Source organism: Lissotriton vulgaris, chromosome 2_1 (genome assembly GCF_964263255.1).
Source record: "Lissotriton vulgaris chromosome 2_1, aLisVul1.2, whole genome shotgun sequence".
NCBI classification, from domain to species: Eukaryota; Metazoa; Chordata; class Amphibia; order Caudata; family Salamandridae; genus Lissotriton; species Lissotriton vulgaris.
Window position 1 is genome coordinate 1,317,832,418 of NC_141687.1, and position 22,781 is coordinate 1,317,855,198.

The 22,781-nt window shown below is 41.9% G+C and overlaps 1 protein-coding gene across 1 annotated transcript in view; it reads right to left on the reverse strand.

Moving 5' to 3' along the window:
* Positions 1–22,781, reverse strand: part of ADCY5 (adenylate cyclase 5) — a 1,577,350-nt gene that overhangs the window by 604,229 nt on the left and 950,340 nt on the right. The window contains exons 4-5 of the mRNA XM_086957077.1: positions 8,518–8,629; positions 8,235–8,362 (exon numbers count right to left, since the gene is read on the reverse strand). Coding sequence (XP_086813203.1) covers positions 8,235–8,362; positions 8,518–8,629 — 240 coding nt within the window. The remainder of the gene's footprint in view (positions 1–8,234; positions 8,363–8,517; positions 8,630–22,781) is intronic.

Consider the following 22,781-nt stretch of genomic DNA (forward strand, 5'->3'; position numbering starts at 1 on the left):
AATGAGGTGGTGTGGGCTAGTAATCACCATTCGCTGGCACGCAGTAATAACACTCAATAATTGACAGTCTGTGTTTTTCTTTGAAAAAGGAAAAAGTACATTTATTAAACACACATTACTAAATACTATGCAGTAATTTACAAATATACATAAGGCTGAAGGAAATACCTTTCAAGATATAATCACCCCAGACCACCTGAAGGGTCATATTAACACATCAGGTACGTCTATTTACTTGGTTCAAGTTTCAAGATCAACAAACCAGAAGTTAAAGGCTTCATTTTGTAGATAAATTCATTCATCAATAATAATACCAGTCATGTGTAAATGCACTTATTAGTGTTAATAAAGAATATGCACTTGGATAAGCACACATTGTCAGCATTGTTATATCAATAAAGTGTTTAAACATTAACATCATATGTCTGTAGGCTTTTTATATATTGTCAACCAATACAAATCCAGTTATAAAAACAGCTCCTAGAAGGCATAATATTTTGATCACAGAATATGTAACCATAGACATAACCCATTGAGAGCATTGTACAACATGTACCTTTCCTTGGATACCTTTGGGCCACACTAACTGCAGCCATAGACGTAGCCACTAGAGGGTGCTACACTCCCAGCTGTAGAGCTCTTGCTCCAGCCTGGGGAGTGCTCAAAAACTTGAGCAAAGCTTAGGGTGGTCTTTTTCTTCTTGACCCTTTCAACTTAGGGTCACCTTTAAGGAAAAGTTCCTTCGGCCATTGGGGGTGAGCAGCAATGCAAGTGAAACTCCCCTGTGCTTTTTGTTTAATGCTATAGGTGAGGGAGCCACCAAAAGCAGCAGAAATGGTTTTGACAATGTCAAGACAGCAGGGCACTATGGGGCACCCTCCTGGAGTGTGAATACTTGTGAATAGTTCTCCTGCCGCTGCCTTTTTTTTGGTCTTTTTTCTGCTGCATGACCTTGCATGACTTTTTTCTCTTTATTGTGGGTGGGGTGCCCAGTCCCAGCCAACTGAAATTGGGGGCAGCCCATGATGCCCACCCCAGCATACTCACTGGCTCCTGTGCAGCCTGTACCTCGTTGTGCAGCCATAGGAGCCGGCACCATGGGTGTCACTCCTCCTCTGGTCAGGGATCTCCACCGTTGGTGCAGTGCCCACATGCTCTCCCCAGACACGCAGACACTGGCAAAGGGAGCAGGACAGGCCCATCGCTGCTGAGGGGCACAATGGCACTCTTCCCTCCACCTCTCGCAAGTGGGTGTCAGCGATGGGTCCCTGGTCCCTTCCTGGATAATCATGCCAGAGGATGGAATCCTTCAGCACTAGGCAGAGTCTGGGGAGGGGTTCAACACATGCCCAATCAGTGGCGAGTCTTTGGAAAACCCTTGTGTGCGGACCCCCAGGCTCAGGATCAACCCGGGGGTAATTCTTGGAAGTGACAGTGGGGGGAGCCCCACGTGCCCTGTTGGGGAAGAGGTCAAAGGTGTCAGTCTTCCGAAGGCCATACCTAGGGCCCTGTTGGGCTGATTTGGGTAATCAGGGGCTCATTATACTCCTGGTGGTGGTCTCTAGCCACCCAAAATCCTTTCCTCAGGCCTCCTACCCGCAAAGGTAGTGAACTTCCCATGGGCTACCTACACCACCCTTTCTCTAGCATTTCCTCTGGAGCTTTTCTCCTCAGCACAGAAGCACAGTCTTGCCCTAACCAGTTCTCAGGGGGTGTAACTAGACCACCATCCCTGGCCCTGGGGCAAGCTCCACTGGTCCTGGGGTCAATTGCAGTCAGAGTTGTTAGTTCAGATGGGCACCAAGGGTGTTCCTCCTTCCGGGTGTCCATGGCTGCTGCCTCCAGTCCCAGTGTCCAGCAGAAAAACATAACCAAGAAAGAGCTCTGCCCATGGCACAAGACCTTTTAAGTGGTGGTGGCAGGTTCAAGAAGCAAGGCACATCTGTCTTATCCAGGGGTGCCACATCGGCTCTCCACCCCTGTTTCAACCCTCGTGCACAGCCTGCTGTGACATTTCAAAATGGTGTCACCCAGGAGCCACTGGTCACATCTCGAGGGCCCCAGCTCCGCACCTCAATGACCTCATTGCCAGGGTCTTTTCCATCAATCTTCAAGGGGAGCCCCCTCCTGTGTTGGCTCAAGAGGTCTGGTCTCCCTCCATTGTCTAGTGGCTTCGTCTGGCCCATCCCTGGTACACTGTGACAGCTAATTTCTTGATCTAGATCCTTCATCCCCCACCCCTTTTCTCATCAGGAGCTGGTCAAGCACTGTTGATTGCTCCCTTTGTGTGGGGTGGCCTTTGATCCTGCTGCTCGGGTGGCTTGAGACCCCACAAGTTACCCCAAAAACTATTACCAGGCATTGAGGCATTCTGAAAGTCAAATTAGAACATTGGAATGTTGGGAGCTCCATTGCAGACAATGAAGCGCTCCCTGCTTCTAAGGGCCGGTAAAGGCCCGCAGAGCACAATTCCAATGTTCTACAAAGGCTTCTCGAAGCTCGAGGGGATTTATATCCCCTCAAACTTCGAGAACCCTTTGTTTAATTTGTTAGAACATTCTGCCCTCTAGTGGCAGAATGTTCTAATAGCCTTATAGCCCTTCGTAGCAGGGCTATTCCGGCTATTAAAGTCCCGCTGTCTCGTAAAAGTCCCTCGCCTTCAGCTCGGGCCTTTAACGATTCAGCGGGCCTTTAATAGCCGGTAAAGACCGCTATAAGGCTATAATATGACTTAGCACATGATAGATATACTTTCTGTGAAGCAAGACAGCAATACAACATCCTGATCTATATAAGACATAAGACAATAACTCAGACATGAAAGAAGAGGGAGGGCATGTATCTTCCTCATTTATGTCCCTGAGGGGGTGGGCTTATCAATGAAAAATAAATGTCTGGGTTAAGGCAGAACGGTCAGCCTGGAGACAGTAGTAAGCATTGTGACGAAGATGAGATAATCATTATAATCGCAAAGCAATGTGACCTAAACATTGAATGACATCCTAGACTATTATGTGTTTACTCAGCAACAATGGAAAATTGAGTAACTTATGATTTTCGGTCAGTCACAGGATCACTTAGAGTAAAGAGATAATCTGTAAATCTAGAGAGCCAAAAATACATATAGCACTACTGAAAGAGTCTGTTTTCCAAATGAAACGGGGCTGCATTTATAAATATTTTTGTTTGTTTGAGAGCAGAAAGTGGTCCTGTAGACCTCTACCCACTCCCCAACAAACCTTTTTTTTTTATTCACAAAGGGGAATGAGCCCCCAGGTGACCTCCTCTCATTTGCGAATGGGTGAAAACCTCCTTTGAGGAATCTGTAAAATGCTTTTTTACTGGGTTTGGGCCACAAAATATTAATGTGTAACTTTAAAGGGGGTCAGAACCCCATAATTAATCTCTATTTGAAGGCATCCCTTCGCTCTTTGGAAAGGATGCCTTCAAATAGAGATTAATAATGGCTTTATACATCATGCCATTAGTTTTGATGTTGTGCAGTCGAAGAAAAGATGGTCCATTTTACACCAATATCACAATATGTGCCTTGATCAATGCTGACAAATGTGCATACAGCATAGAAAACCGTTACAGATAACAGAAATAGTACTGCATCAGTAAAAGATGCTTTATGACACCACTACACTGCCATAACAAATGCGAAGACATTGCCACTAATGCTACTATGTAAAAAGCCAACACAACATAACATATGCAGATGGGCCCTTCCTCGGCAACCATACCTGACCCGGGGGCCACTCTCGTTCATCCCTGCTACCCTTGCGATAGCCACTCATTTACATACACCCTGGCCCTACTTCCCCACTCTGGCTCACCTGCCATTACTCCCCTACTGAATCCTCTCACCGCCAAGTTCTGGCCTATGCCCCCATCGGGTGGACCACATCTTTATGCAGGGTATGCCTACTCTAATATCACTGTTTGAACTCATGAGAAGCTTTCCTTCTCTTCTTAGTGCATATCTTATAGTATAGTATAGTATAAGTTTTATTGTTTGATTAATTAAAATCATTACAAACCCCCCCATGTCCATAAAAACGTAGTAAAAATTTCATTACATTTATAAATACACCTGATTTTGACATGGTTCCATAATTATATAAAAGGAAATATATTTCTTTTTAAAAATTTGGGGACCTTTTGGAAAAGATAATTGCATAGTGTATACCCCAATGTTCCAAATTTTAATGTTCATACACCACTATTTGCGACCTGCAGCTAGTCGCTAGTAAGCATGCTGTCCATTCATTAATGTTATTGGTCGGCTATTGAAGGTGACTTTGATCCTGCTTATTTTGTTTACTCTTCGTCTGCTTGCCGTAGGAGGTTTCTGACCGTTGTCATGAATTTGACGCCCCTGCAGACCAAGATAATGGAAGCGCCTTCCAGCCAGCTTATCACTGCTTGTCTGCATGAACGGATGTTCAACTCATTGAAAATTAATTTTAAGTACTGTCTCCTCTGTTCCAGGACTGCTGGACAAGCACATAATAGGTGAGTTACAGATTCTGATTTAAAACCACATAATCGACAGTTTGCGGATTGATAGGGCTTTTTCCAAGTTGGATACAGGTCTTTTGAGTCGTGCAAGCCCATGCGGAAGTTTGTAAAGCTCTTTTTTAATTGCAAGCTGAAGTGAGCAGATAGATAATTTTGGGGCTTTAGGGTTCTGTATGAGTTGATGACTGTCCACCCATGCCGGCGCTTAGAGATTGATTTTTTGTCAGCCAGCAAGGATTTCTTTTTAGCTGCGGCGTTTACGACTTTGCCGAAGCTTACTCTGTCTTCTCCGTTTTCCCACGCTGTTTGTAGTTCCAGCTCGGTCATCATGTTTGGTGCTCCTCTTTACCCAGAGCTGTATCAATGAGAGCACTCATCCAAAATGTCATTTCGAACGGCACCATCCGTTGTTTGTATTTACCTTACTGTAAAACCCTATACACATTTTTTAAGTAAACAATATATATGCTCATGCAAAAATAGATGTCCTTGCATATGAGACCAGTAACATGGATAAAAGCATACTGTTGGCAACCTTCACCATTGAAGTGAACATATAGCTGCCACAGACGCAGGGAGCCAATGATTTAAGGAATCAATGTTACCACATGATCAGGGGGAGGTGTCACAGCAGAAAAGCCACAATAATTTGTATGTACACTGGGCAACACAAAGTGATTTATAAACTCTGATCTTATCCACAGTGGAGACCTTAGAACAGATTAAAGGAACGTAGAAAACTTCCACCTCACAACTGGTGGAAACAATACTAATGCACACCAGTGCATAGTACTATCAGCAGAGTCTGAAACACATCATGTTAAATCAACCACACAAAAGGTGATGGGAGGAACACTTGCAATAAGTTAAATTTATCTTGGATTGCTTGTGTTCCGGTCCAGAGAAACAATGGTGCAGAAAAGGACAGACATCCTGAACAACAAGCACGGGCATGTCTAATTTCCGTTATTCAAAAAAGGTTTTCTTTACTCTAACTGAGTTCTAACATTTGATTTTGTTTCATTGAGTTTCAATGTTTTTTAATTTTAATAAAAATATGTTTCAAATTGTAGAGTCCAGTAACGCGAGTGGAGAGTTGTTATGTGAAGTATTGTACAGAACAGTGGAGGAGAGTGTTATAAAGTCCATTATCTTAGAGTGGAGTATAGTAAATCGGAATTCAGTAGATTAGATGCAGTAGTGTATCGTACAGTGTAGTAAAGTGCTATATAGTGTAATGGCATGGTGTCTCATATAGTGGAGTCAAGTATCATAGACAGGAGCAGCGAGTTGAACAGTGGCATGGAATGCCAAACAGTATAGTAGGGTGTTGTAGACATTAATGGAGAAACGTACAGTGTTTTAGCGTGATAGGGTGAAGTAAAGTGTTGTAGAGTGGAGTATCATCAAGTGGAATATCGTAGTGTACAATGGAGGAGAGTATTCTAGAGTGGAGTGCTGTGACATATAGTGGAATGGCGTATTGTAGAGAGAAGTTGAGTGGCATGCCATTGAGTGCATGCAGTGTAATACAGTGGATGGGCATAGAGTAGAGTGTCATGGACTGTAGAGTGGAGTTGCGTACACTGAAGTAGATTTTACAATGGAAATGGAGTAGAGCGGATTATGGTACAGTGGTGTAGAGTGGGAAAAACTGTAGTAGAGTGGAGTATAGTGGAGTACACTGGAGTTGGTTAGTATAAAGTGCAGTAAAGTGTCAGAGTGGAGTAGTGTGTCGTAGACTATAGTGCAGTTGTCATGTAGTCCCCACTAATCCGTAGGATTTGCACGTTTGTTGACAACATAAACTTTGGGTGAGGTGCCAAGACTGATTCCATGCGCCCCGCAGCATATGTTAGCCTAGAGACCAGCCATTTCACAGTGCCACCACAAGCCCCATAACCCAAACAGGGAGCAAATGGTTTCTGGAAACCACTGAACATGACAACCCTGACCCCACCCAGGGATCGTGGTAACAGATCTAGAACCCTTTCGTCAGTCACTCGTGCGCTCTTGTTCCCAGAGAAGTATACGGAGAATACACAATTGGACGCTCTTCAATATATTTATGGAACCAATGTAATTTTTGTATAGAATACATGCGCTGCGATATTCAGTAGACAGAAGCATAAAGGTGATTAAAAGCACAAAAATAGTCACATTTAGGGACATATTTAGTGATTCACAAATGACCTACCTCATTAATATTCATTAGGCAGGTCACAATTTGCAACCCATTGGGACTGGCTGGCACTCATATGGATGGTGGCCTGCTAGGGTCAGCAGACCAGCATGACTGTGACTGCTTTTTCAATAAAGCAGTTTACTTTTTTTAAATGCAGCCCATTTTCCCTAACCATAAACAAGATGAATTTAAGATCAGACAGTGGTTGGTGGGACCACTGTCTGCTCTTAAAAAGCATTTTCCCTGCCAATCAAAAAGGGAATGGGGCTCCCTGGGGAACACTTACCGTTTGCAGCTAGCTTACCAACAATTTGAAATTGTGATGCGAATTTGAGATTGCGGTCACACAACAATCTTACATCCTGTGATTAGGAAGGCATGCCCTTGGCACACACATTCCTAGTAGCGACTCGCAAAACCTATTTTGCGATGTCGGTAACAGGTTACTGACTAGCAGAATAGGTTTGGTATACACTACAACCCTTTTTAGAGGTAACAAATGGGCTTATTTCCTGTTTGCAACCTAACAATGGTTACACATCTGGCCCTCAGAGGTTTATCTGAAAAGTACCTTTATTTGGTATGACACATCTAGGCACTGCCCTGCTGTTTATTTATGTATGGTCCCTTTACAAATGTGGCACACATCCCTATTTTTATATGTAGCACAAGGCTGGAATAAGATGAGGCTCACCATACAACCATCAGAGTACTAAAAGTCCAAGTGTGCTTTAAAACCTTTGTCAAGGGTTAGTTTATGATCGGAAGTGCACAGAGACAGTGTTCATTGATCAAAAAAGCATGCCATATCAGCGGTATATGATGGTAGTTCTGCACTGTACACAAACAATACAAGTGTGTCTGTGCTATGTGAGTTTGAATGTGTTTGTAAAATGTTACGTTTTTATAAAGTTTTTCCTCCCAAAAAACTTCATAAAAAAACATATCAGTCGATAAACTAATGGATAAGTGCAAGAAAGCTCAAAATAATGAGTTTAGCATGTGAATGACCAGATTTTTGGATGTTGTGAAAAGGAAAATTATGAAACTGGATATGCTGGTTTTAGGTAATGTGTTGATCTTTTGTTCTGTTCTCTCTAACTACTGGATTAGGGGAAGATTAGGTTGACGACGTCTAGGGTGTTGAATAGTGTGTGAAACTGTATGGTTTTATTGTTGCTTGGTTAATGAATAGAATCATTTATTTATGGGTTCTTTTTACATTTGACAGTCAGATAAGATAGGCCTCTTCGATCCCAGGCATGTACTATTTTTACCTGAGACTTTGTAAGAGGAAGTCCCCCTTGTAACAGTCTCTGCTGTAGTTCAGATTTTCCAGGCAATATTACCCAAGATGATGGGCGGCTCATTTGGCTTACATATCGCATCGTGTCTGCAAATTACGAGAAACACAACCGAGGAGAGGAAATTCTTCAAGCCATGTTTTTGATATCTGAGGGTTCATGTGATATGGAAACCATAAAGAACATATAATTTCATATCAGTTAAGAAAGAGGTAACTTACGAAATCGCCTCAATCATGTCCATGCCCATCTCCACGCAGCAGTGGGCGTGATCCGCGCGAGCCTCTGGTAGCCCAGACACACAGTAGTAACAGTCTCCCAGGATTTTTATCCGTAAACAGTGGTTCTCCTACAGCAGAAAAAGAAGTGAAAAAAACACAGGAGGTGAGTACATTCATATTTGTAGTTACTTGCTTTTAGGGAGAGGATGGCTTTGGGACTCAGAGTTTAATGTCTTTATTCAAGAGTGGGGGGAGAAAGCAAGCTGACAAAAGATCCACTTACAGCAGCGAGCTTATCGAATCTGGCAAAAAGCTCATTCAACGTCATCACCAGCTCCTGAGCTGTGCACTGTGAGGCCAGGCTGGTGAAACCTTCGATGTCAGCAAAAAGGATACTGTGGGGGAAAAGAGAGGAAGCATGCATGAGACAGGAATATCTGAGTAGCGTTTAAAGCAACTACAATTAAAGCAAGGGTGTCATCGGATTACAAAAAATCTGTATGAATGTCTAGGTTTCCTCCCATGCACTGTGGAGGTGCAATCATTTACACCTCAGTGGGATGTCCGATATCAACATGCATAGGGTGATCAGATTTTGAGAAGCAAAAACAGGGACAGGCCAGACATAGAAGTAGGACTAAAGGCTGCCAATGATCATGGAATATCTGACCTGTCCCGATTGTGTGTGTGTATCAGGGCTCGAGTCGGGGTACCACGCGGGTGGACGGCGTCCCCCCACTTATTTTACCGGGGGACGCTGTCCCCCTGCCAAACAGCTTGACTTCACTCTTAGGCCTCTGGGACGAGATCGGAGCGCACCTTTCGTGACGTCACTTCCTGTCGTGACGTCACTTCCGTTGACAGTGTCCCCCCACTTCTCTGTTTAGGACTCGTGGCCTGGTGTGTATGTATGTGTGAAATCTGAAATTAGCTTAATTTATCTTAGTGCCGTTATAGGCAACCCTTCCCACACATGATGAACATAGCATGCACTGCAATAAATAATCATACACCTGACCAGGAGGAACAAAGAGGAAGGCCAGTGAGCGGGGCTGGTATAAGTAGCTCGCCCCGACCCTCTGAGCGCCGGAAGTGACGTGGCCTCTTCACCAGACTTTTGGGAGAATCCCCTAGGGTCCCCATCACTAGAGTGTGGTGATTTGACTCGTCAGAGGCGCTGAGCACATGATACAGTTCTATTTTGCAGGTTGAGTTGACACATCCCGAAAACCGGGACATTTATTTAAAATTAAGTAAAGTGTCGGGACAGGCTTCCAAAAACTGGGATTGTCCGGGGAAATCCGGGACGTCTGGTCAACCTACACATGAAGCTAACACACATGCCAATCTCAGGGAAGTAACACAGGCCCATGAGCCCTTCGTGGTACCGCACATGAACATTCAACTTACTTGTCCCACGCTCAGCATTATATTTATGTACAAGTACGAAATGCTTCAAACTCAGGGATCCGGATGCCATTTTGTGAGGAGCTATCATTCTCCATCACATCACTGTTGATAAAACTATAATAACTGCTTTGCTAATTATCACCATTGTAGTGTGCACCTACATCATGCGGGGTTATAGTAACATATAGATAACACTATGCATATATGCATTTTGTAAAGCACAGAATGATTCTTTGTGATTGAATCAGTTTGCTCTGTCTGCCAATCAAAGATGTTCCCGTGTGAAGCTGTCAGTCATTCACTTATAGAAAAGGTGTCAATGGGCCTCTGTGCCACCTCCTGTTGGTGCTGGACAGAGGGGTTGGAGGGTTAAGATCTGTTATCTTATTCTATATGTATTAATAATGTGGCAGTCAAACTGCAAGTCGAACCTATAAGGGAGATGCATAAGAATATAACCAATGGCCTGATCTACTAATATATCTTTGCAAACCAATCGGTGTGCAAATTGCACATTGGATGGTTTGCAAACAGGTACAGAAATTTTGATAAACCAATGTACAAAGAGCTTACATTGCAAATCCGCCATTTCAAGGAAACCACAAACCACTGGCCTAATAGTTATTAATTATGTAGGTTGTTAATTGCGCCCCATTGCAAATGCATGCAAATGCATGGATGGTGTCCTGCAAGGAACATGGGACCTCCATCCTTACATCAATTTCTCAAAGGAGGGCACGAGTCAGGGGTACACACAGGTACATGGCGCCCACCCACTATTTTCACAGGGTGGATGCCGTCCCCCCTGGCAAGAAGTTAGGCCGCACAGAAATATGTTGAACTTGTCCCAGTGCAGCACCTGCACATCATCTGCTTTCCATTTCCAGCAGCAATGTGCATGCAGCGAGGGGGCTTTTTTCACCTCCAGCTGGGCCGAAGTTAATGGGTCATCAGAGCTCCTTTTTTTTTAATATCTTGACTGGAGGCGGCCTGGAACCTCACACTCAAATGCAAAAGCCACAGAAGGAACAAAAGCACACTGCTTGCATGCTTTTGCCATTGTTCTGTCCCTGTATACAAGTGCAAACACCATAAGACTCTCAGATGGGGTTGTCTGTCCCAGTATTTATTTACACACATAATTTAAATGGCACTACTTAATTTCTTTTCTAGAGCTACGTCGTGACGTCATGTGCTGTGATGGCACACGTCATGATGTCACTTACATAGCTTCTAACTTGGTCAGTCCCCCACTTCTTTTTATAGGACTTGTGCCCTGGCCCTGTCCCATAATTTTGTAAAACCTCGGCCACCATACATGATTTACAAAGTGACAGCCAGATAAGATAAACCTCATGGATGCCAGGCATGAGCCAAAAGGACGTCTCTCATTCCCCCTTACAAGCCAGATACAACTTAAATTCAGGGGGAGGAATCAAATCAAAGGTTTGCCACTGCACTTGCAGTCACAAACCATTGATGTATTTAATTGCGGCTCACAATCGAGAGGATGCCCCTTTCAAATACCATTCTATGCAGTTCATAATGAGTAGCAGGATCCCATTTTGTAAGTTGCAAACAACTTGCCAACTTGCTACAGAGCTGCAAAAGGAGTTTAGTCATCGCAAAACACTCTGTGGTTTTGCAAATAGCAGGGTTTTCAATCGCAAGAGGTGCTAATCTTGAAACAAAAGATGTAATGCCTATTTATATTGAAATTCAAGGGTAATTTGGTTAAAATACAATGGAAGGGAATTCTAGAAGGCTCTTAAAAAAGTGAATTTCCAGCCACTGGCGTACAAGGGAAATATTCACCTTCACTGCAACAATAAATGAGGACAAAGTTATTCCCAAAAAGATTTACGGCCAGACTCATGAAAGACCCGTTTTGCGAGTCTGAAATAGCGATTCATAAGGAATCGCTATTACAGACTCGCAAAACGGGATTCATGTAGGAATCACAAAATTAAATGCGATTCTACAGATTCCTTATTTGCGATTAGCAAATTGCTAATCGCAAATAAGGAATAACTCCCCATTCATTCCTACGGGTCAAAAGGCCCATAGGAATGAATGGGGAGTATTCCTTATTTGCGATTAGCAATTTGCTAATCGCAAATAAGATAGCGATTTGAAGGGTGCCAGGGGTGTCCAAAGGACACCCTGTAGCACCCCTTAAATGCACATTTCAACAGGTGTTGCGCACACACATGTCCTAAGGACATGTGTGTGTGTTTAACACACAACTTAGAAAAATGCTTTTAAAAGCATTTTTCTACGTTTTCGCTATTTACCACGAGGTTTGACCTCGCGGTAAATAGCGGCCGAAATTTGCGATTTCGCAATTTTAAAATGTTTCAAGAATAGCATTTAAGGAATCTCTAATAGAGATTCCTTAAATGCTATTCGTCGCAAATTTGCGAGTTTCTAAATAGCGATTTTTGCATTTGGGATGAAGAATCTCAAATGCAAAAATCGCACTCGCAAAGGGCCAGATTCTGAGAATCTGGCCCTTTGCGAGCCGATTTCGGCTTGATGAATCAGGCTGATAGAGTAATAGGACAATTCAGATGTAAAACTGACCTAAGCGACAATTTTTTAAGGTTCTCTGGGAACAACGCATACAAACTGACAGACTGTCCAACCGCACACAATATTTACAAGTAGGACTAAGAGAAACATATGTCATGCAGGAAATCTACGATTATCTCACACACTTCTCCGAATCCCTAAAGAGAATAACACTACAAAAATCGAATGAATATGCATTGTTATTTACTGTGTATTCACCTCAAGTAACCCTCAGAGGAATGAGAAATAATGCAATGGAGGAAGAATGTTAAGTGGAGGGGTGGGGGGAGTAAATATGAGAAGAGTCGTCTTGTGCTGTATCAGCAGAAAGCCAGGTATTCAGTCCAAGACTTTTCACATGCAAATTTGTAGCATCAAGTGCAGTGGTTCAACTGGCTGAATGGAAGTCAAATGTTGGGACAGAAAAGCCCTCTGCATGATAAGAGATGTGTACTCCTGCCCTGAGTGATCAACTGCACTGTTGCCTGTATCTCTAATGCTGATTTTTTTTGTCACAGGCGAACATGGATCATGCACATGCGTGTGTGCCTTAACATAGGTCTCTCTTATGTATTACGGATTTGTTAGACCGACAAGGGTGCCCAAAGCGCTGCCCTCATAGTTGTGGAAGGCTACTGCCTTCTCTGGGAGTTAAGTAGCACAAGCGTAGTGGTGGCAATATAACATGTAGTGATTAGTATTTGTGAGCTGGACCTTTTGACCCTGTACCACTGGAGTGAGGCCTACAGGCTCACCCCAACCCCTTTTATAAGTTCCGCTGCTCCGTGCTTAACTCACACCTGGCCTACATTAGGAGGATGTGGAAGGGCGTGCCTGATGGAAATGTGCAAAGTGCATGTTTGTTCGTAAGAATTCTAATGCACAAGGGGAAGTGTTGTACAGTTTGTTGTACAAACTGGTAGTCGTACCCAGATTCAGGAAAGTCAGAGTCGGAGGTAGATCCTTCGAGGTGGCAGCTGCCAGACTATGGAACACTCTCCCTGTCGAGATTAGGCACCTCACTGAACTCCTCCCGTTTAGAAGAAGGATTACAACTTGGCTATTCCCCTGTTAGTCCGCCTGTAAGCTCTCACTCCCTGTGTTTTTTACTTCCGTCTCCTCTGATCTTTCAGCGCCAGGATGCCTGCAATGGTGACAGCTGCGCTTTACAAATTCTCAAAATAAATAATGCATGGTAAATGTGTGTATGATGGCAGTGTGTGTTTTTAAATTAACACACTTTGGCACTATACAGAAAGGCTGCAGTACTAGAGCCCCATTTTCAAGGGGAATTGTGTTATTTCTTTTGATTGTCGTTTACCTCTGCATGTGTAGAATTAGAACTAAAATACTTCCTTTAATATAAAAAAAGTATTTGACTGGACATTGATTTATTGTTCGCGCTACTTGCAAGTTGAGTTATGAATCGTGTTCACTGATCTGTATCTGTACTTCCTCAGGAGGGAGCCTTGACTGCTTGTCGGACGCTACCTAACTGAGAGCCAGGTGCAGAAGGGGTGCTTGGCTCAGTTGAGCAGGATACATAGTAGGTCAGGCTCGTACACATCAGGAGTAAAAGATCTCAGTCACAAAGGGTAGGCCCAGTAACTCCAACTTAGCTTGTGGCCCACTGAATGGGGAATTGACACCGAGCATAACTAAAGCTATCACAATACATTTTTCATCAAATAAAAACTCTGGACATCTGGCCTGCTAACATGTAGCTGGAAAATTACCACAGATGAGGCACAGATGAAAGCGCAGGGAAATTCCATTAAAATGTTTCTTAAAGTTGCGCAAGAAGAGTCCACCGAATGTTCAGCTTTCTAGCTTCACAAACTATTGAAAGTGAATTTCCCACTCTTCTGCCCCAAAAAGATAAATGTTCACAGAGCAATGTCGCTACCACTTCTGTTAGTGAAGTGTAAATCACATTCCTGCAATGACATTCAGAAATACATATGTCCAGTCACATCAATTTCTTTTACAGATGCACAAAGCTCTCGAAACTGAAAAAAACATATTCCTCACTAACAAACTATAAAAAGGCAGCCAAAAGAGACCACTAGAAATCTCTATCACTTCCCTCCTGATTCGGGCCAAATTTAAGAAACAAAAATCACTCACCTGTTCCTTTTCTGGGAATGCCCCTAGAATCTAGAATGCTCTGCCACAGATTTACGTAACAATCAATCATTCCTTCACTTCAGGAAAAAACTTAAATTACTTCTTCTCAATAAATACCTAACCACCCAAATCGATTCGACTTGCCTTGAAGCACCCCTCTCACATCCACCAGAGCATGAACATCAATATCTCTGAGATAACTGTACCTTTATTCCTCCTACTTCTGAAGCACCCTACCATAACTATCTACAAACATATCCCACTGTCTATTGTACATTTCTATTGTATATTGTCATTGTATATTTCTGACTGCATATGTAACTCTTGTAAATGTTGTCGTGCAAACTCTGTAAAGCGCTTTGAAACCTTTGGGTCACGATTGTGCTATACATAACAAAAAATAAATAATTTGCAAGTCACTGTTGGAAAGTTGAAGGCTTCCATGGGAAAGATGGATTTTATTCTGTTGACATGGTCTTCCAGTTACAGCCTTAATATACCAGGTCCCAGTGCCAGGAAGAAAATGGTGCTGCTCAATTTCTGAAAGTAGATCACTGTGCAGGCAAAAGTGGCCCATGCTGGATCACGTCTGCCGCAATGTGACTTATGGACACAGTGGTGTTAGTAATAAGGTTGATCTACTTCCTTGCCCAGTAGGACAGACCCATCTTCTAGGTTTAACAGTACTTAAGGAGACTAGAGCCCCTAGGGCAGCAGTTGTGTGTCACATTTTCCCTTACGATGACAGCCTGATGCACCACCTGTCCTTCATAAAAGGAAACCCATAGGGCAAAGTCTCGAAATATAATCTTTTTTATTTTTTCTCATTTACTATTTCATTTTTGAGGTGCATAGCTGAGAAACGCATTCAATAATACAAGCAGTTAAAGATATTTAAACTGACTAGCGTTCAACTCTTGGGATAACGGAGGTCACAAGAAACGTATCAAAGACTCTAGGAAGCCAAACACATCAGATGGTAGGGAGGCATTTTCCTCATAAAGTTGACGATAACCTGCCATATTGGCCAGATACAGAGCGCATTAATCAATATTTGTTTTACCAGTCTAGATCTTTTTTGCAGTCTTTAAGGGTGCTTCTTCTTCCTGTGGTGAGGACTTGCAATACCCAAATTCCCTTTGGTGTTCTAGCGCAGCAGATAGCAGAAAGGCAATTCAAAAGGGTTTTTTTTAGTAGAAATTGTTATATTTTCTGAATATTAAGTAGTTTTTTTGGGGCAAAGAAAATTAATTGGCAGTGGAAACAGATTGCAGTGCGGGCAAAGGTATAATTCTGCGAAATTGGGAGTAGTGAACCAACCTTGTCCTCCAGAGAAGCGCATGAAGTTCATGAAGAGCAAGGTTTGCCCCCAAACAGTATTTGAGAGAATATTCCTGGAAATTTTACTTTTTTATATCTTCTACATAATTAAGTTGCTTTGCTTGTTTTTTCAGTGCGAAAACCTTTTTTCAGGTTTTTAAGGCTTTTACAGAGCTATGCTTTCTTATGACCAGCATTTACCCTACGGAAGCACATCCTTGCTGCGCCCACGGAGATAGTAGACTTCTAGGACATCATGGAATCCATGTGCCTGTGAACCTTAAAATGTGTAATATTAAAACTTTCAGATATAAATTGAAAACAATAGTTGTTTTTCTTTGAAGTCAATCCAATCATTTAATTTCATTTCCATTTGGCTCCTTTTAGTGTATGAATGGTGAACTATCAAAAATAAGATGCCTTTCCTGCTCAGTGGGAACTTGAGATTATGTGGCAGGACAAGCACGGTATTAGTGGGGGTTTGTGAAGTGCATTCATCACAAAAGACAAATAGAAGGGAACAGGGTGATTCTAACAGCATATAGCAGCGAGGGAGGCAAATGCACCAAGTGAAAGAGCTACATCGGGAGAGTGAAATGATTATAAATGCCTTCCTGATAAGAAAAGAATGTGCTAAAAAGGAATAAAATGCAAGCAATCAAGACTCTTAATTTCTTTTTTTTTAAACTACAAAACATCAATGTACATGGACGGAACAACGAATGCCTTTACCACGTAGTCTTTACAACACGATGCCTTTACTGCGCAAGTCTTTATCATGCATATGCATCTATCACGCAAACCTTTACAACACAAGGGTAAGTATATCTTAGGTGAGTGAAAGCCCTATTTTTTTAACACACTTTACCTACTGGCAGTAGGCAGTAGGTAGTAGAGTTAGGACCTACTTTCCATAGGAAGAGCGTTTTTTTGTGCTAATATCTTTGGTGCCGTTTGATGAATCTTCATGAGATTTTCAAACTAGTTTGCCATTTACTTCAGCTGCTCTCTGGAAGGTTTCGGAGTGATCGTTCAAGTGGGGGCCAAGAAAAAGAGGGGTCTGAAAACGCGTATTGTTATGCAATTTCCCATACAGATTTTAGAAATGACTAAAACCCGAACTTCTGAATGGAATTACAACAAATTTGACAGAAAGCTAGATCTTGGCAAAGAAAGCATGCTTTTAGTAATTTGGTGTAAATCTGGTTGGTAGTTTTGGAGTTATTAAAGTAAAAAGATTTATGCATATCTAGAGATGCTGATCCACCGTGGCTGATCCGCAGAGCCAAATGACAACAGCTATGCAGTGATACCTTTATAGAAATTGCAATATCATATGTTTGTATTAAATGTGTTGTTGTTTTAGTACTGAACGTTTGCTTTTGGTTGGGAATGGATCCATACGTCCATCATATTTGTTTTTTTCAAGAAAGACCTTGTGCATTGCATTTATAGAAATACTACATAAGTTACCTTACCTTAATTTTTCAATTTTTAGTTTAAAAATATATAACAAGAATGAAAAACATTGTGATTGTATTTATATAGCACTGAAAAGGCGTTGAAATGCTTTTCGGGGGAGTAGCATGCTACTCCAGAACCCAAAATGGATTAGTAGTGAATTAGTATAGGGAAATATGAGTTCATTTGAGCATGTGAGTTTGATAGACAGATTTAAAAGAAAAATGGAGGGACAGAAGAGCGAAAAGTCTAGAACTTGTTTATTGGGAGCTCATGGTAGTAGGTGGAGGTTTAGTTTGCGTAAAGGAGAGATGGAGGAGGGAACAGTATCTAAAAAAGGATTAAGGAGATCATTGTATTCAAATTAGTCTATGGATAAGTCTAAGGAGGGATACATGAGGGAAGAGTGTAAAAAGGGTTCTTTTGGAGATCATAGTAGAAGAATGAGGTTTAGGATGAGTCAGAAAGTGAAGGTAGAGGATATATTGTGATACGTATAGGGTGAAACTTAGTTAGTGCTTTGGAGAAACTCAACATGCTTTTTTTCACAGAAGGAGTAAATTATAAATATGTAAATACGTAAGTACCTAGAGGGTATACATGTATAAGGAAGGTAATATGTTGAGATTTAAGTTGTAGTTAATAAACTCTGATGTTCAAGTGTTGCTGTACTTTAAGAAAATGTATTTGTGTATTTGAGTTACTTTAAAAAAATATATTATTTAAATATGTCAGTAGTGAAGCAGTTGTAGATAAATAGTTATGATAATATTTACATATTGTGTTAGATAAATAAACTGTGAACCATAAGCATCTAATCAAAGAACTTATATGAAAACTAAGCAGTGACCTATATATATGTTAAGCATAGAATAATATATATTTAGGACCTGAAGTAATGTGTACATTTGTTAAGCAGACCTACAAATTATGAATATATTTAAAAACATAATTAACATACATATTTATACAAAGAAGTACACATAACGAGATATATACATATAATCAAATTACATGTTTATACACATAGGGATATGCTGTACAATGATTATGGTGGTTATGTAGAGAAGAGTCAACTCTTGAGCAGTACTTGAAGATTAGATAGTATCTGTGGATCTAATGTTTGGGTTAGTGAGTTCCATAGTTTGGCTGCTTTAACAGAGAAAGATGTGCCACCTATGTTTTTTTTCTTGTATGGTGGGATTTTGAGGTGAGGTGCCAATGTGGAGCAGAGGTTCCTTTGCTGAATGTATTTGGTGATTTTATTCCCGATACAAAGTGGTCCTGTTCCATGTATTGCTTTTTGGGTGAAACAAACCAGCTTGAATTGGGATCTTTTGGCAAGCAGTAACCATTGTCGGGCCCTCAAGGTAGGGGAGATGTGGCTTGTGGCTTTATATGTGGGATTAGTCTGGCCCCAGAGTTCTGAATCTGTTGTAGTGTTTTCACAGTTGATGACGATGATTCGTGGTAGAGGCTATTGGCATACATAATCATGTTTAGACATTACAAGAGAGAAAGTAGCCTGGACCTTGTGCGGAAACCCCAGGTTGGAGGAAGAATCGTCGCAGAGTTTTCATAGAAATGAAGCTTGATATTTGTAATTTGTCCTCTTGGTCATTCATTAATATTTTGGAGTCCATGGTAATTATGACGTTTCTTGCTTTCTTAGATACTTTAGGAGGTGGTCACAGACCATCATGCCAGGCTCCTAGTGGGTCATAATTTTTCCAATCAACAAATGTGAGTATTTCCATGTTGGAAGCATTCAATTTGAGATGGCTCTATGTCATCCACTGATCAACATATCTGGGGCAACTGAAGATTTGCGAGATTCCAATGTCTTGGGCTTGCCAGTTAAAGAGTTATTTATGTGCCATCTACATTGTTATAGAATGTGAGGGGAAATTCATTGATCATTGCCAGTAAAGACTTTGTGTAGATGTTAAAAAGCATAGGTTAGATGATAGACAAAGCCCTTCACTCACATACACTCAACTACTTAAAAAACAAGCTATCGAAAGCAGGGACTACTAGACAGGGGCAGCTGGTGTTAATGGGCTTCGCTCTGCCCCTACAACCCAGATGCAAAAAGAGAATTTAGAAACACGCAGCTGAAAAAAAACTAACAAACTACTACTTGCTGCTTTCTTATTTTTTATTGGCAGAGGTCAATAAATTTTGCAGATGCCCTGCTGCGTATTGTGCCTGCTGGGAGAAGTATTCTTTGACCTGCAGGCACAAGATACACCTGTGACATCAAGGCAGAGGGCGTGCCGATTTTCAATGCCCTGAATAGGTTTAGATTTTGGGCGCTTACACAATAGCCCTGGGAGGAGTTCACAGAACTCCATTCATTTCAATGGCTGGGGGCGGGGCTGGCTGAGGAGAACGAGGTAATGGGTGGTAACAATTTAGAGTCATCACGAGAGGGGGTGGGCTGTAGGAGGGGTGCAGTGCAGCTGGATTGTCTGATTCGTGCTCCCCACGCTGCAGTTATGCAGGACGCCATTTCTGCACCAGTCAGATGCATGGTTTTAGGAGAAGCTGTGCACTGCAGATGGCGTGTGAAGATTGAAGGAGTCACCTAACTTTGAGGCTTGTAGCTTTCCCCTATTTCCGACGATGCCCCGCATGCAGCCTCACAACGAGCAGGTATGTAAAGAAAAAAAACGAAGCAGTCCGCCTCCATGGGGAAACAAGTAAGCAACTCGCTCGGGCCTGGCCTGTTTGAATTTGTTGGATAAACTTCTGTTAACTGTTGCTTCAACTTTACAGAGGCACTTTAAAATAAATGACACCTGTTCTTTTTTCCATGGCGACAGCAATTAATATGTTTATGTGCAGGCTATTCCATTTCGCTTCCGTTTCTGGTCAATGTCATTGGAAATGCTTAGAAATTGAATCAGTTGGCGCCGGCAGAATCGGAAACGCGCCTCCTTTTATCACTGGGGAAATAATGACATTAGGACTAGAACATCGTTCAACATTTCCATGGTGGATGGATGTAGATTAATATTTCTCATATATATATGAAACATGTCAGCCCGCTCTGTATTTTTTAATCTTCTGCTCGCTTTTAACACATGAGTGTGGTGTGCACTTCTCTAATCTGAATCGAAGGACAAAAAGCAATAGGATCAGGATGGACAAAATGACGCAGTTTGCAGATTTTTTTTAATCAAAGCACCAAACCACCTCCCCCCCCCCTACACACACACTCACGCGTAGCCAGCTTCTTTCCCTGTTGGCAAACACACTGCTTTGGCGCACACATGAATCAGGAAGATGGTGTTTGAATCTTACAGTGCAGCTCCCAAACTCCTCGTTTTCCTCACAGCCCCTCATGAGGAGAGCGGTATATTAAGATTTAAAAAAAGAAAATCAAGAGAGCTGACTAATTTGGGAGCAATTTCAGGCCGTGGGAGAAAGATAAATGAAAGCCACATTTGGCTTTCGAAATTCAAGCATCTCACACCTGAATACGGTCTGTTGCTGCCATGTATGCAACCCACAGCCGTAATCTGCACTCACCCTGAGAGCACCATGTTTCACTTGTAGGCGCTAGTGCTCTTCTTTATAAAAGCTCTATTCTTATTTAAAGAATAGCAGTTTTAAATTGTAGCGCAAACTTGACCAGCATGTATTGGAGTGCTTTAGCAGTTACATTACACAAGAACACATTTATGTTTTTTAGGCACGAGGAGATTGTGATCTTCCCAGAATGAATCCTAGGATGCTGTTGAACTGATGCTGAGAGTGAGACTTAAACCTTCTCTAGTTTCCACAGCTGCAAATCTGTCTATTATCCCACATTTGCCCTGCTCTCATTTGCCTGAGCTACAGCCTTCTGGAGGAAGGTGAGGGTCAGAGGCCTGGACAATACGCTTTCCCTCATCGGTTAACTTCGGAGCAGGATTTCCCACTTTTATTTCCTTCCCTAGTTAAGTTTTTATACCTCAGCCTAAACTTTTACAAGCAAAACTGTCTAAAACCATGTGGAATTCGGCTGAAACAATTTTTAACAAATTTCAGTAATGTAGACTGGCACATGTGCATGGTACTGAGAAGGCACCACCAGTTTGGGCGGTGCAAAAAACAAGCAAGGAAAATAGGCCCCCATCATATGTCTTCTTAGTTCAAAAACACCTTTGGGGTGCAGAGGGCCCTTGTGCCACAATACCTGCTGCACTAATGCTGTTTATGTTGCTGCAACCATGTGGAGTAGTCACAATTTCAATGTCACAATTGCTTTTTTGACCTTCTTGCTTTTGTCACATTTGCTCGGAAATGCACTTTTTGCCCACTCTTTGTTCTAACTTTTCTGGGGGTGTCCCCTGCGGAACACCCTTAGGGCAGTCGGGCCCACTTGCTACTCTCCCTCACATGGGACACTCAACCCAAACTTTTACGCCCCACCACTTTCAAATGTCACCAGCTGCCTCTGCAACTAGATCATTGAGAAGCTTCAATGCACTTTCCCTCCTAATCTAAAAAAGTCAGCAACCAAGTCGCGTTCTTTTTCCAGAAATGCTCCGAGCATATGGAATTCTTTACTGTGGGTCCTTCGATGCAACCTTTCCTTCCCTTGCTTCAAAAGAAACTTGAAACTCCTTCTCAACAAATACTTTAACTCCTAGATTACTGAACTTGGTTAATTATCGCTTGGTCAGATCTAGACCCACTAAAGCTGCTCAAACACCCACTCACTTACCTATATAGTCACTGACACAGCAACTCACTAAAACCACTCACATACCCACTCACACACCCATAGAACCACTTACATACCCATGCATACATCAATACAACTCACACACCCACTCACTCACTCTTACAGCCACACACACAGACATTTACTCTCCAATACAGCCACTCACACACACTCTCCTACCTATATACACACTGTCACAGCCACTCAGTCACCCCTCAGGCCACTCACACACCTATGCAGCCATTCAGACAGCCACTAACTCACCAATAAAGTCACTCACACCCACTTAATCCCCAATACAACCACTCACACAGGCACTCACTCACCCATACAGCCACTCACACACCCACTCACATACCTATGCAGCCACTAACTCACCCATACACCCACTCACTCCCCAATACAGCCACTCACACACCCATACAGACAGTCATGTAGCCAATCAGATTAGATATGTTAGAAATAGTATGACTAATTACTAGTAAAGAAAGAATTGTAAATTAACTTATGCTGTAGCTTAATATATATATATATATATATATATCTATATATATATATATATATATTCACAGAAAAAACCATAGGTTATAGTGGATATATAGTTAGGAATTTGCATTTACAAAACCTTGAAAATTCAATGAAAAAACCATAGGTTATAGGCCATATATAGTTAGGAATTAGCATTTACAAAACCTTATTTTACTCGCATAAAACCATTGAAATTCCATATATAGTTAGCTAACTATAAGCGCTAACTATATATCGCGCACCCGCAATCCACTGCTGATGATGTCACATATTACATCATTCATGACATGGTCAGTGACATCACTGATGACATCACTGATCACAACATCCAGTGATTGTATGTGTCTGTAAAGTTTAAATATGTTTCACATATTGAAGAATGAGTGGATGTATAAGTGTCTGGATGAAGAATTTAG